Source organism: Oncorhynchus mykiss, chromosome 1 (genome assembly GCF_013265735.2).
Source record: "Oncorhynchus mykiss isolate Arlee chromosome 1, USDA_OmykA_1.1, whole genome shotgun sequence".
Taxonomy (NCBI): Eukaryota; Metazoa; Chordata; class Actinopteri; order Salmoniformes; family Salmonidae; genus Oncorhynchus; species Oncorhynchus mykiss.
In genome coordinates this window covers 22,367,732-22,379,951 of record NC_048565.1, presented here as the reverse complement: position 1 = coordinate 22,379,951, position 12,220 = coordinate 22,367,732, and the positions used below count along the sequence as shown (strand labels likewise).

The 12,220-nt window shown below is 44.0% G+C and overlaps 1 protein-coding gene across 1 annotated transcript in view; it reads right to left on the bottom strand.

Annotated features, from left to right (window-relative positions):
• Positions 1-12,220, bottom strand: part of LOC110532091 (A disintegrin and metalloproteinase with thrombospondin motifs 20) — a 141,194-nt gene that overhangs the window by 42,331 nt on the left and 86,643 nt on the right. The window contains exons 13-18 of the mRNA XM_036970373.1: positions 10,353-10,534; positions 9,013-9,149; positions 8,533-8,650; positions 4,480-4,575; positions 2,908-3,074; positions 2,627-2,756 (exon numbers count right to left, since the gene is read on the bottom strand). Of these exons, the coding sequence (XP_036826268.1) occupies positions 2,627-2,756; positions 2,908-3,074; positions 4,480-4,575; positions 8,533-8,650; positions 9,013-9,149; positions 10,353-10,534 (830 nt within the window). The remainder of the gene's footprint in view (positions 1-2,626; positions 2,757-2,907; positions 3,075-4,479; positions 4,576-8,532; positions 8,651-9,012; positions 9,150-10,352; positions 10,535-12,220) is intronic.

The window sequence follows — 12,220 nt, the reverse complement described above, 5'->3', positions numbered from 1 at the left end:
ACGGACACACAAACACACACACACACGCACACATGCAAGTTTTGAATGTTTGAATTAGATCCGATCTGGCTAGGATCGACTGCCAAAGTTCACATTTCCCCCTCCTTTAAATTGTTTAATTAACTCTCTGCGATTGGGTCCCAGTCCAAATGGGATTAGGGGTTCTGGGATGAAACTGCTTCAACTGGATCCTGCTAATGATGCTGAGTGCTGCGAGATACAGGAAGTCTCAGCCCCTGGTCCTAGGAGAAACTTCCGGGAGAGATTTTGTGTGCTCAGAACAGGGGAGAACAACTGCCCCCTCTCATTGGCAGGTTGACTTTTAGTCTGAGTCTTGTCCTGGTGGCAACTCTGATCGATTTGCCCTTAGATACGCCAGCTGCAAAGTCAAAATTGGCTATAATGTAAAACTTCATGAACCAGAAAATAGCTTTTTGGTCTTAATTTAAGGTTAGGGTTATGTTTCAAATCAAATTGTATTACTTTGTGGCTGTGCCAGCTAGTGACCACACTACAGAGCTGCCTCCAGAACAAGATTCATGAAAAGAAACGCTAACCTGCCTCTCATAGAAGTCGTAGAAGTTCAAAGCCGACCGTGGTACTGCAGGTATTGTTTGCAGAAAACAGGATCCCCATTATAATGAATGAAAAAATTGCAATCTTTGTGGTCAGTCTTTGTGTAAACCCCCCCCCCCCAAAAAAAACAACAAAGACAATCATGGTACAAATAATTGCTTTTAATATACCAGATGTATGTCCTTGAACAGATTATTTAAAAATTGCACACAGGAAAAGTTACAAGAATAATTTAGTTGCTAATGGCAGCCTGCAATACCTTGGTCGGCCTTCAACTTGAGTTACTCAATGAGAGGGGGCAGCACTGAGCTAGCTTGCAAAGTTACTTCCTGGAGTAGCTTAAACTGCACAAGTTATGTCTTATGAGACGCGTTGGACTAGTAACGAGCGTTGGACTAGTAACCAAAAGGTTGCAAGATCAAATCCCGAGCTGACCAGGTAAAAATCTATCATTCTACCCCTGAACAACTGCAGATTTTTACCTGGTCAGCTCGGGATTTGATCTTGCAACCTTTTGGTTACTAGTCCAACGCTCGAACCACTAGGCTACCTGCCACACCATTCATTCCTATGTGAAGATCCAATAGCGCATTGAAGCCAAATTAAGTCAGTTAATATGGCGTCTCATTAGACATAACTTGTTGCAGTTTGAACTACTCCAGGATGTAACGTTGCAGTCTAGCTCAGTGCTGCCCCCTCTCATTGAGTAACCCACTGTACCTAGGCCGTCATTGAAAATAAGAATTTGTTCTTTAAATGACTTGCCTAGTTAATTAATTGGCTCAGTAAGGTTAGAGGGCAGGCTCAGGGCTAAGTGGAGGAAGGTGTACTGGGATGTGATCAACCAGGTCAGAGCAGAGGGGCTGACAGGAGAGGAGGTAGGTTGATTTATAGGAGAGGTGGGTTGGTACTCAGTACTCATGCTGTGTGGGGGTAAAAATAGCATTGGGGGCTGAAGCCTGAAACCTATGAGTAACAGGGTGGACAACTGTGACCTTACCCTGACAAATGGGTAACTGGGTGGATGACCATGACCTGACACATGGGTAACTGGGTGGATGACTATGACTTTACCCTGAGACATGGGCAACTGGGTAGACGGTTAATGATTTTACCCTGACACATGGGTAACTGGGTGGATGACCATGACCTTACACTGACACATGGGTAACTGGATGGATGACCATGACCTTACACTGACACATGGGTAACTGGGTGGATGAATATGACTTTACCCTCCTGACACATGGGTAACTGGGTGGATGACTATGACTTTACTCTGATACATGGGTAACTGGGTGGATGACTATGACTTTACCTTGACACATGGGTAACTGGGTGGATGACTATGACTTTACCCTCCTGACACATGGGTAACTGGGTGGATGACTATGACTTTACCCTGACACATGGGTAACTGGGTGGACGACTATGACTTTACCCTGACACATGGGTAACTGGGTGGATGACTATGACTTTACCCTCCTGACACATGGGTAACTGGGTGGATGACTATGACTTTACTCTGATACATGGGTAACTGGGTGGATGACTATGACTTTACCTTGACACATGGGTAACTGGGTGGATGACTATGACTTTACCCTCCTGACACATGGGTAACTGGGTGGATGACTATGACTTTACCCTGACACATGGGTAACTGGGTGGACGACTATGACTTTACCCTGACACATGGGTAACTGGGTGGATGACTATGACTTTACTCTGATACATGGGTAACTGGGTGGATGACTATGACTTTACTCTGATACATGGGTAACTGGGTGGATGACTATGACTTTACTCTGATACATGGGTAACTGGGTGGATGACTATGACTTTACTCTGATACATGGGTAACTGGGTGGATGACTATGACTTTACTCTGATACATGGGTAACTGGGTGGACGACTATGACTTTACCTTGACACATGGGTAACTGGGTGGATGACTATGACTTTATCCTCCTGACACATAGGTAACTGGGTGGACGACTATGACTTTACCTTGACACATGGGTAACTGGATGGATGACTATGATCTTACCCTGACACATGCGGCTACAATCCAGCCAGGAGCCTGAGGGGTCCCACACAAACTGTTCCCTGTGCTCCTCGATGGGGATGTTGAAGGAATAGCGCACATCTGGGTTGTACAGGTTCCCCACACACAGGACCTAGGGCAACAATGATATGGGAAATACTTGTAACAATATAGAAGGAGAGTTGGGGGAAAGGTGGAGAGGGGACAGAGAACGATAGAGAGAGAGAAAGGCAGAAACAAACAGAAGAGCGAGTGAGAGAAAGAGACAGAGACATCAGCCTTGCCTGTAGGATGAGTTCCTCCTCGATGCGTTCAGTGCAGTTGATGCGCTCCTCAATGGTGTCTGAGCCGCTGTACTCAATGACGGTTCCCTTGAAGGGGATTTCCCTTTTGAACATGGCCACCACAAAGTTTCCATTCAGGAGAAAGTTAGAATGGCTGTCAGATAAAGCTGAAAGGAAACAAACGAAAAAGTGGAAAAATAAATAATAAAAAGAAAATATTGCCTCAAGACATTGGATAAAAACTGCTTTCTTTACTAAATACTTTTTGAGTTGTGGGTTTCAGGTTTGGAAAATCGTTTGAGGGGGAAAGTAGCTTTGTCATTCCAAGCTGTATGTAAACATTCAATGACTTCAAACCAAAAATGTTCTGCAATGCCATTGTTGCAAGGGGGTATGTTGAAACATTGGTGGCACCAAATTGCAGTCATTTGGAGTTAGACTGCGTGACTCTCTTTACGATTGGCATTACAATGCTAACAAAGTAGCTCCACTGTCTTGAAATACAAACCAGTGCATAAAAACACACAAACGACAAGCTCACACATGCTGAACAAACCCTTGTTTATACACTACCAAGCAAACACCAACTACCCCTTCAACACACACACACACACACACACACACACACACACACACACACACACACACACACACACACACACACACACACACACACACACACACGAAGTATGGTTCTGTGAAATATGTAGTAATTACAATGTGAGAGAGAGAGCCCATGTGATTAGGTCTCTAGGCACAACTTTGTTTACATTCAAGTCTGCACACTACCAGCTGAGGACCCCAGCTAGTCCTCGTTAACCCCTGACTGCCTGTGTGTATGGTGTGTGATGGCCAATGACAAAAACACCTCTTCTGGCAGTCATCACCTGCACCCTCCAGCAGTGAGAAAAATGCATTGGCTAACACACACACACACACACACAAACACAGCCATTGCCCATCTCACCCAGCCCCTATCCACTTTCATCTGGCCTGGCTACACATGGCTCTAATTAACACCTTTTCTACACACATTCAGCTTCCTCTTGTGCTGACACACTGTTTGCTTTCCCAGCTAAAAATGACTTGTGTCATGCACAAAGTAGATGTCCTAACCGACTTGCCAAAACTAGAGTTTGTTAACAAGAAATTTGTGAAGTGGTTGAAAAACGAGTTTTAACGACTCCAACCTAAGTGTATGTAAACTTCCGACTTCAACTGTACATTCTGACTGGTATAAATGACTAGTGGTTTGGTATTAGTCCATACTTCCTCACCCCCTTTAACCCCACATCCTAAACAGCCTGTCCCTACAGCTGGGGTCACTGGGTGGGTAACCATGTCCTGACCAATGGCTGCCCTTTGATAGAGGAGCGGGGGAAAACACATTGACCTATGGTATGATGTCCACCATTTAAAGCACCAATAAACATATTTAAAGCCTCTATAGCTAGAAAGAATTTGCCATAAACTGGCTGTGAGTGAATTGGCCTGCTGTGAAGCACCATGGCTAAGCAGTGATAGCATCACTCATGCTCACACACACACACACACACACACACACAAACTCACCGAGGTAGTTGTCATCCTCCGACTTCCCAGAGTAGCTGACCTGTTTAATATCAATGTTGGTGGCTCCTGCAGGGATGCTCACCACTGTGTTGTAACCTGGATGGAGAGAGAGAGAGAGAGAGACCCACCCATAAAATTGTATATAATTACTCCCCGGCCCGGCGCTTGCCTTGTAATTTCCCTGGGTCTGTGTTCCATGACAGGCCGACATGGGTAGAGGAAAGAGGAGAGGAAAGACTGAGCGGGAGCGAGGGAAATGGTGAGAGAGAAGACGGAGGAAGAGAGTAGAAACAAAACAGGAGATGAAAGAGAAGAGGTGAGAGGTGGAAAGAGGTGATAGGAGAGGGTAAAACAGAGATATTAGAGTGAGGGGAGAGGAGAGGGTTAAAACAGAGATATTAGAATGAGGGGAGAAGAGAGGGTTAAAACAGAGATATTAGAGTGGGGGGAGAGGAGAGGGTTAAAACAGAGATATTAGAATGAGAGGAATGGGTTAAAACAGAGATATTAGAATGAGGGGAGAGGAGAGGGTTAAAACAGAGATATTAGAATGAGGGGAGAAGAGAGGGTTAAAACAGAGATATTAGAGTGAGGGGAGAGGAGAGGGTTAAAACAGAGATATTAGAATGAGAGGAATGGGTTAAAACAGAGATATTAGAATGAGGGGAGAGGAGAGGGTTAAAACAGAGATATTAGAATGAGGGGAGAGGAGAGGGATAGAACAGAGATATTGGAGTGAGGGGAGAGGAGAGGGTTAAAACAGAGATATTGGAGTGAGGGGAGAAGAGATGGTTAGAACAGAGATATTAGAATGAGGAGAGAGGAGAAGGTTAAAACAGAGATATTGGAGTGAGGGGAGAGGAGAGGGTTAAAACAGAGATATTGGAGTGAGGGGAGAAGAGATGGTTAAAACATAGATATTGGAGTGAGGGGAGAGGGTTAAAACAGAGCTTTGGAGTGAGGGGAGAGGAGAGGGTTAAAACAGATATATTAGTGTGGGGGGTGAGGAGAGGGTAAAAACAGAGATATTGGTGTGAGTAGTGAGGAGAGGGTTAAAACAGATATATTAGTGTGGGGGGTGAGGAGAGGGTAAAAACAGAGATATTGGAGTGAGTAGTGAGGAGAGGGTTAAAACAGAGATATTGGAGTGAGGGGAGAGGAGAGGGTTAGAACAGAGATATTGGAGTGAGGGGAGAGGATAAGGTTAAAACAGAGATATTGGAGTGAGGGGAGAAGCGATGGTTAGAACAGAGATATTGGAGTGAGGGGTGAGGAGAGGGTTAGAAAAGAGATATGGGATTGAGGATAAATGAGAGGGTTAGAACAGAGATGGATTCCCGAGTGGCGCAGCGGTCTAAGGCACCGCCCCTCAGTGTTAGAGGCGTCACTACAGTCCCTGGTTTGATTCCAGGCTGTATCACATCCGGCTGTGATTGGGAGTCCCATAGGGCGGCACACAATTGGCCCAGCGTCAGGGGAGAGGGGAGAGGGTTAGGGTTAGAAGAGAGATATTGGAGTGAGGGGAGAGGGTTAGGGTTAGAAGAGAGATATTGGAGTGAGAGGAGAGGGTTAGGGTTAGAACAGAGATATTGGAGTGAGGGGAGAGGGTTAGGGTTAGAAGAGAGATATTGGAGTGAGAGGAGAGGGTTAGGGTTAGAACAGAGATATTGGAGTGAGGGGAGAGGGTTAGAACAGAGATATTGGAGTGGGGGGAGAGGGTTAGGGTTAGAACAGAGATATTGGAGTGGGGGAGAGGGTTAGGGTTAGAACAGAGATATTGAGTGAGGGGAGAGGGTTAGAACAGAGATATTAGAGTGAGGGGAGAGGGTTAGATCAGAGATATTGGAGTGGGGGAGAGGGTTAGAACAGAGATATTGGAGTAAGGGGAAAGGGTTAGGGTTAGAACAGAGATATTGGAGTGGGGGGAGAGGGTTAGGGTTAGAACAGAGATATTGGAGTGGGGGGAGAGGGTTAGGGTTAGAACAGAGATATTGGAGTGGGGGGAAGAGGGTTAGAACAGAGATATTGGAGTGAGGGGAGAGGGTTAGGGTTAGAACAGAGATATTGGAATGAGGGGAGAGGGTTAGGGTTAGAACAGAGATATTGGAGTGAGGGGAGAGGGTTAGGGTTAGAACAGAGATATTGGAGAGGGGGGAGAGGGTTAGAACAGAGTAATTGGAGTGGGGGGAGAGGGTTAGGGTTAGAACAGAGATATTGGAGTGAGGGGAGAAAGTGGCTGGAGAGAACTGGATTAAAGAGATGGGAGAGAGGAGGAGAAAATAGGGGATGAAAAGAAGGGTGAGAGGGGGAAAGAGAAGAGGGTGAAGGGAGAGAGAAGTGCTTGGGCCACTCGGGGGCAGCACTAGTAAAGGTTATGTCTTGTCACACCGACCGGCCAGCCACACACTTTATCACTCAATCTACGTTCGGTGGTCACTATTGTTGATTGAAGTGCATTTTCTTTGAAGTCAAAGGAATAAGCCCATAACCCTTATATGCTACAGTCACTCTGGTACCACAAGAAAAGGCTGCAGCTTCCAGTCTTACAGCATCAACAACAACAAAAATATACTTTTTGCTCTAAATTTTAAAAGATAAACAACAATTGCTGAAGAATGTCCATAAGAAAACCCCAGTGCTAAAAAACAGCAGCATAAATGTCTCTTCTGTGCTGTTAGGTTTTAAGTAGCATGTTAAATTCCTTCTCTAACCAGTCAAGACAGAATAAGCACATAAGTACAAGGAGTGGGTGAACTGTAAAGACCGCAGACCAGGTCCCCCTTAGAGAAAGCCACAGCTCATCCACAGACCCTCGAAGCCCCCAATGCAACCGTTCACCACACACATAATCTAAACGCAACCACAGGGCGACCGTGGAATGCAAACACAGTTCTCCAGGAGAGACACCCCTGGTGCACCCTGGGAAAGCTGAGGTCTACCTCATGACGGGCAGACAGACACACAGCACTCTACCGAGGGAGAAGAAGACTAGGAGACCACTGTTCTAAATGTTTTTTACTGTACATACGCTAATTTAGTTAGTTGCAAAGGGTAAGCCATAGGTTACTTCAACTTTCAATGTGTCCAAGCGTTACAGCTTGGGATCTGGGTAAAGGAGCTAAATGAATAAAACAAATCATTATTGTTATAAAAAGGAAGTGTGCTTTTATCAGGGTCCAGAGTCTCCTCAGCTCTGGGTGAGGTCCTCAACCCCCTGGGTTGGTGGCTCTCCTCTCCTCATTTAGCTGTTTACACTGTTAACTGGCTAAAGAGGGAGATGGACAGGGAGAGGAGGATGGAGAGGGAGAGGAAGGAGTCGAGGGAAAGGGAGAAAGAGAGAGAGAGAGATGAGGGAGGGAGGGAGAAAGAGAGAGGGACAAGTGAGGGAGAAGGAGAGAGAAGAGAGAGAGAGGGAGAAGATGAAGAGAGGGAGAGGAGGGAGAGGAGTGGACCATGCTGGACCAGGGATATCCTGGCTGGGCTGAGTTCTCATTCATGTCATCCTGGTCTAAACTTGGTTTGGCTGCACATGCTTGGCCTGGGACTCCTCAGCAGAGTCACAAGCAGAGGAATGGACAGATAGAGGATGAGATGAAGAGAAGCAAATAGCAAAATAATGTTATTTTGCAGCTCAGACTTGAAGGGGATTTGAAGTAATCAGTGCTTGGCCCGGGAAGAGACATCATACTAATCATGAGTTCAAGGGGGTCACGCTGGGTCGGAGTTAAGTTTGAGAACTTCTAGAGTTTACTGACGTTTTCAGCAGGTTTTGGAGACTTATTCAGAATATCCATTATGCAAAGCATTGTCCCAAAGCGAAAGGAAAATGTTCACTCCCTTCACTAGCATCCAAAAGTTGTGTCATAATTCTGTTGTCATTTGTGCATTGTCCAAGTGTCAATTAGATTAGCAAGTTTAGCATAGCAAACATCTTTATGTCATTTGTATATTGCATTTCAACTGTTCATAGACAGTTGTTGTTGTAAACAGTGTGCAATACCTGCTAACGTACTTTGGAATACAGGGAAACAAGAGAAAGGCAGCCAGGCTTACCATACTCAGCATCGTTGAAGGTCCCAGCAAGGGTTTTGCAGGAGGAGTTGTCCCCTCCACACACTCCACATTTGTCATTTTTCGCCTTGGAGTTCAACACATGATCACAGCCTGCTTGCTGTTGAAACAGACAGAGACACACCAATCAGACAAGGGGTCACACAGAGACAGAGCAATCAGACAGGGGGTCACACCAAGGGCTATGTCAACCATCAGTGGTCACAATCCTGCACTAAAAATAGACGTTTATATACGCAATCCAACACCGCAAAACTAAAGCTTTCTGTTTCTGTGTGTGTGTGTGTGTGTGTGTGGGTGTGCAAGTGTGTGTGCATGTGTGTGTGTGTGTACATACTCTGATACAGTATGTCACAACATTGTTAGTGATATGCTGATATAGATAGACATCTGAGAGAACATATATCAGTTTGCAAGTTAGATGTGTTTGATACACAGTATGATGTTAGGGAACACAGTTACCCGACAGAGGCCTTGAACACAGATATCGTAGGTGTCTGGGCCACACGGCGTGCCGTCGATGACGCGATCCTTCAGCTGATAGTAGGCCATCGTCCCAGCAACCCGACAGAAGAGCTTGCACCGATCCTTCATTAGAACTACAGAGGAAAAACACACCCATTGGAAGATGACTGTATGGTGAGATATACATCAGTGGAAGCTGCTGGGGGAAGGATACCTCATAATAATGGCTGGAACGGAGCCAATGGAATGGTATTAAACATATGGAAACCATGTGTTTGATGTATTTGATACCATTCCACCTATTCCACTCCAGCCATTACCACGAGCCCGTCCTCCCCAATTAATGTGCCACCAACCTCCTGTGACATATATATACTGACAAAACTATGGATGAATCATTTTACATGACATGATATCATGAATGTCAAATAACAAAAACAATAATGGCAACAACAACAACAACAATCTACAGTTAGCAAAGCCCTCACAAAATAGGTCTACAAACTCAAAAATATGTAATTCTCTACAATAGTACATTAGTATAATAGTTAACATTTTTGCAATGGTCAGCAGTTAGCTTTGCTGAAATAACTGCATTTGTATCAGTTGTTTAGAAAACTCCCCATTCTGTTTGACACCATTTTGGACTCTGTGCTTGGTCAGTGTGCTTGCATAACATTGTATTGTGATAGCTCGCGGTTACTTCTTCCAAATCTTAAACCCTGCACTAAAGCCCTGTCTCCTTTGCCAAATGGCAACTCGTTCAGCTGTGCAAGCCATCACTATAATTATTACAATGCGTGAGGTATAGAAGAGGGAAGCTATCCAGGAGCATATATTTTAGTACTGTTTGCTTCTCAAGTGTTGATTACTCTGTACATTTTTCATGTCTGTTCCTATCATGACTATGCAGAGCATTGAGGGAAAACACACTGACAGAATTTGGCTGTACTGAGCCAAAAGCCAACAGTACAGTTAGTCTACCTACCAGGACACAATGGGGAGTGGGGTAAGGAGACAGAAGAACCAGAGCCATGTTTTATGTAATTTAAAAAAATATTGACACCTTAACCCCACCTAGCCCTCAATTAGGCGTGGTGGACCTTCTGACAGTTGAAGTCCGGTTCTTTGAGCTCTGTGAGGGAGCATAGGTGTAGTGTAGGGTATAGGGTAGTAGAATGCTATAATGTAATGTTATCAACTGTTATCATAGAGGCTTGGTGTTATCATGGTTTAACTGCTAGTACAGTGAGTACTCCCACTAATAATACATGGAGTTTTATACATGGTAGTGCTTTTAAAGGACACAAAGACACTTTCCAATAGAGGGTACTCACTACCGCTGTACTTGGGCACCCAGCGGACGGTGGGAGGTAGACCGTTGATGTTGAAGTGCTTGCCGTCGAACTGAGAGCACTGCTCCTCGCGGAAGTCTCTCCGTCCTCTGGGGCATGGCTCAGTGTTGCAGGACCGGAACTTCATCCTTCGACCCACGCAGAACTTTCCTCCATTCCGGGGCCTGAAGAAACATTACGGCAAAATAACTTGATTAAAACATGACTGACATTCACAGAGGCTTTGACTCTTTGATTGAAATGTGTTTTGCCAAGTATGTCCTCAGGCTTTGTTTGTAATTATTTCTTACTCAGGTATTGTTGACTGTTACTCAGGTGTTGTATTGTTTTGACTGTTACTCAGGTGTTGTATTGTTTTGACTGTTACTCAGGTGTTGTATTGTTTTGACAGTTAGTCAGGTGTTGTATTGTTTTGTCTGTTAGTCAGGTGTTGTATTGTTTTGACAGTTAGTCAGGTGTTGTATTGTTTTGACTGTTACTCAGGTGTTGTATTGTTTTGACTGTTAGTCAGGTGTTGTATTGTTTTGACTGTTACTCAGGTGTTGTATTGTTTTGACTGTTACCCAGGTGTTGTATTGTTTTGACTGTTACTCAGGTGTTGTATTGTTTTGACTGTTAGTCAGGTGTTGTATTGTTTTGACTGTTACCCAGGTGTTGTATTGTTTTGACTGTTAGTCAGGTGTTGTATTGTTTTGACTGTTAGTCAGGTGTTGTATTGTTTTGACTGTTAGTCAGGTGTTGTATTGTTTTGACTGTAACTCAGGTGTTGTATTGTTTTGACTGTTAGTCAGGTGTTGTATTGTTTTGACTGTTACTCAGGTGTTGTATTGTTTTGACTGTTACTCAGGTGTTGTATTGTTTTGACTGTTACCCAGGTGTTGTATTGTTTTGACTGTTACCCAGGTGTTGTATTGTTTTGACTGTTACTCAGGTGTTGTATTGTTTTGACTGTTAGTCAGGTGTTGTATTGTTTTGACTGTTAGTCAGGTGTTGTATTGTTTTGACTGTTACTCAGGTGTTGTATTGTTTTGACTGTTAGTCAGGTGTTGTATTGTTTTGACTGTTACCCAGGTGTTGTATTGTTTTGACTGTTAGTCAGGTGTTGTATTGTTTTGACAGTTAGTCAGGTGTTGTATTGTTTTGACTGTTACTCAGGTGTTGTATTGTTTTGACTGTTAGTCAGGTGTTGTATTGTTTTGACTGTTACTCAGGTGTTGTATTGTTTTGACTGTTAGTCAGGTGTTGTATTGTTTTGACTGTTACTTAGGTGTTGTATTGTTTTGACTGTTACTCAGGTGTTGCATTGTTTTGACTGTTAGTCAGGTGTTGTATTGTTTTGACTGTTACTCAGGTGTTGTATTGTTTTGACTGTTACTCAGGTGTTGTATTGTTTTGACTGTTACCCAGGTGTTGTATTGTTTTGACTGTTACTCAGGTGTTGTATTGTTTTGACTGTTAGTCAGGTGTTGTATTGTTTTGACTGTTAGTCAGGTGTTGTATTGTTTTGACTGTTAGTCAGGTGTTGTATTGTTTTGACTGTTACCCAGGTGTTGTATTGTTTTGACTGTTACTCAGGTGTTGTATTGTTTTGACTGTTAGTCAGGTGTTGTATTGTTTTGACTGTTACTTAGGTGTTGTATTGTTTTGACTGTTACTCAGGTGTTGCATTGTTTTGACTGTTAGTCAGGTGTTGTATTGTTTTGACTGTTAGTCAGGTGTTGTATTGTTTTGACTGTTACTCAGGTGTTGTATTGTTTTGACTGTTACCCAGGTGTTGTATTGTTTTGACTGTTACTCAGGTGTTGTATTGTTTTGACTGTTAGTCAGGTGTTGTATTGTTTTGACTGTTA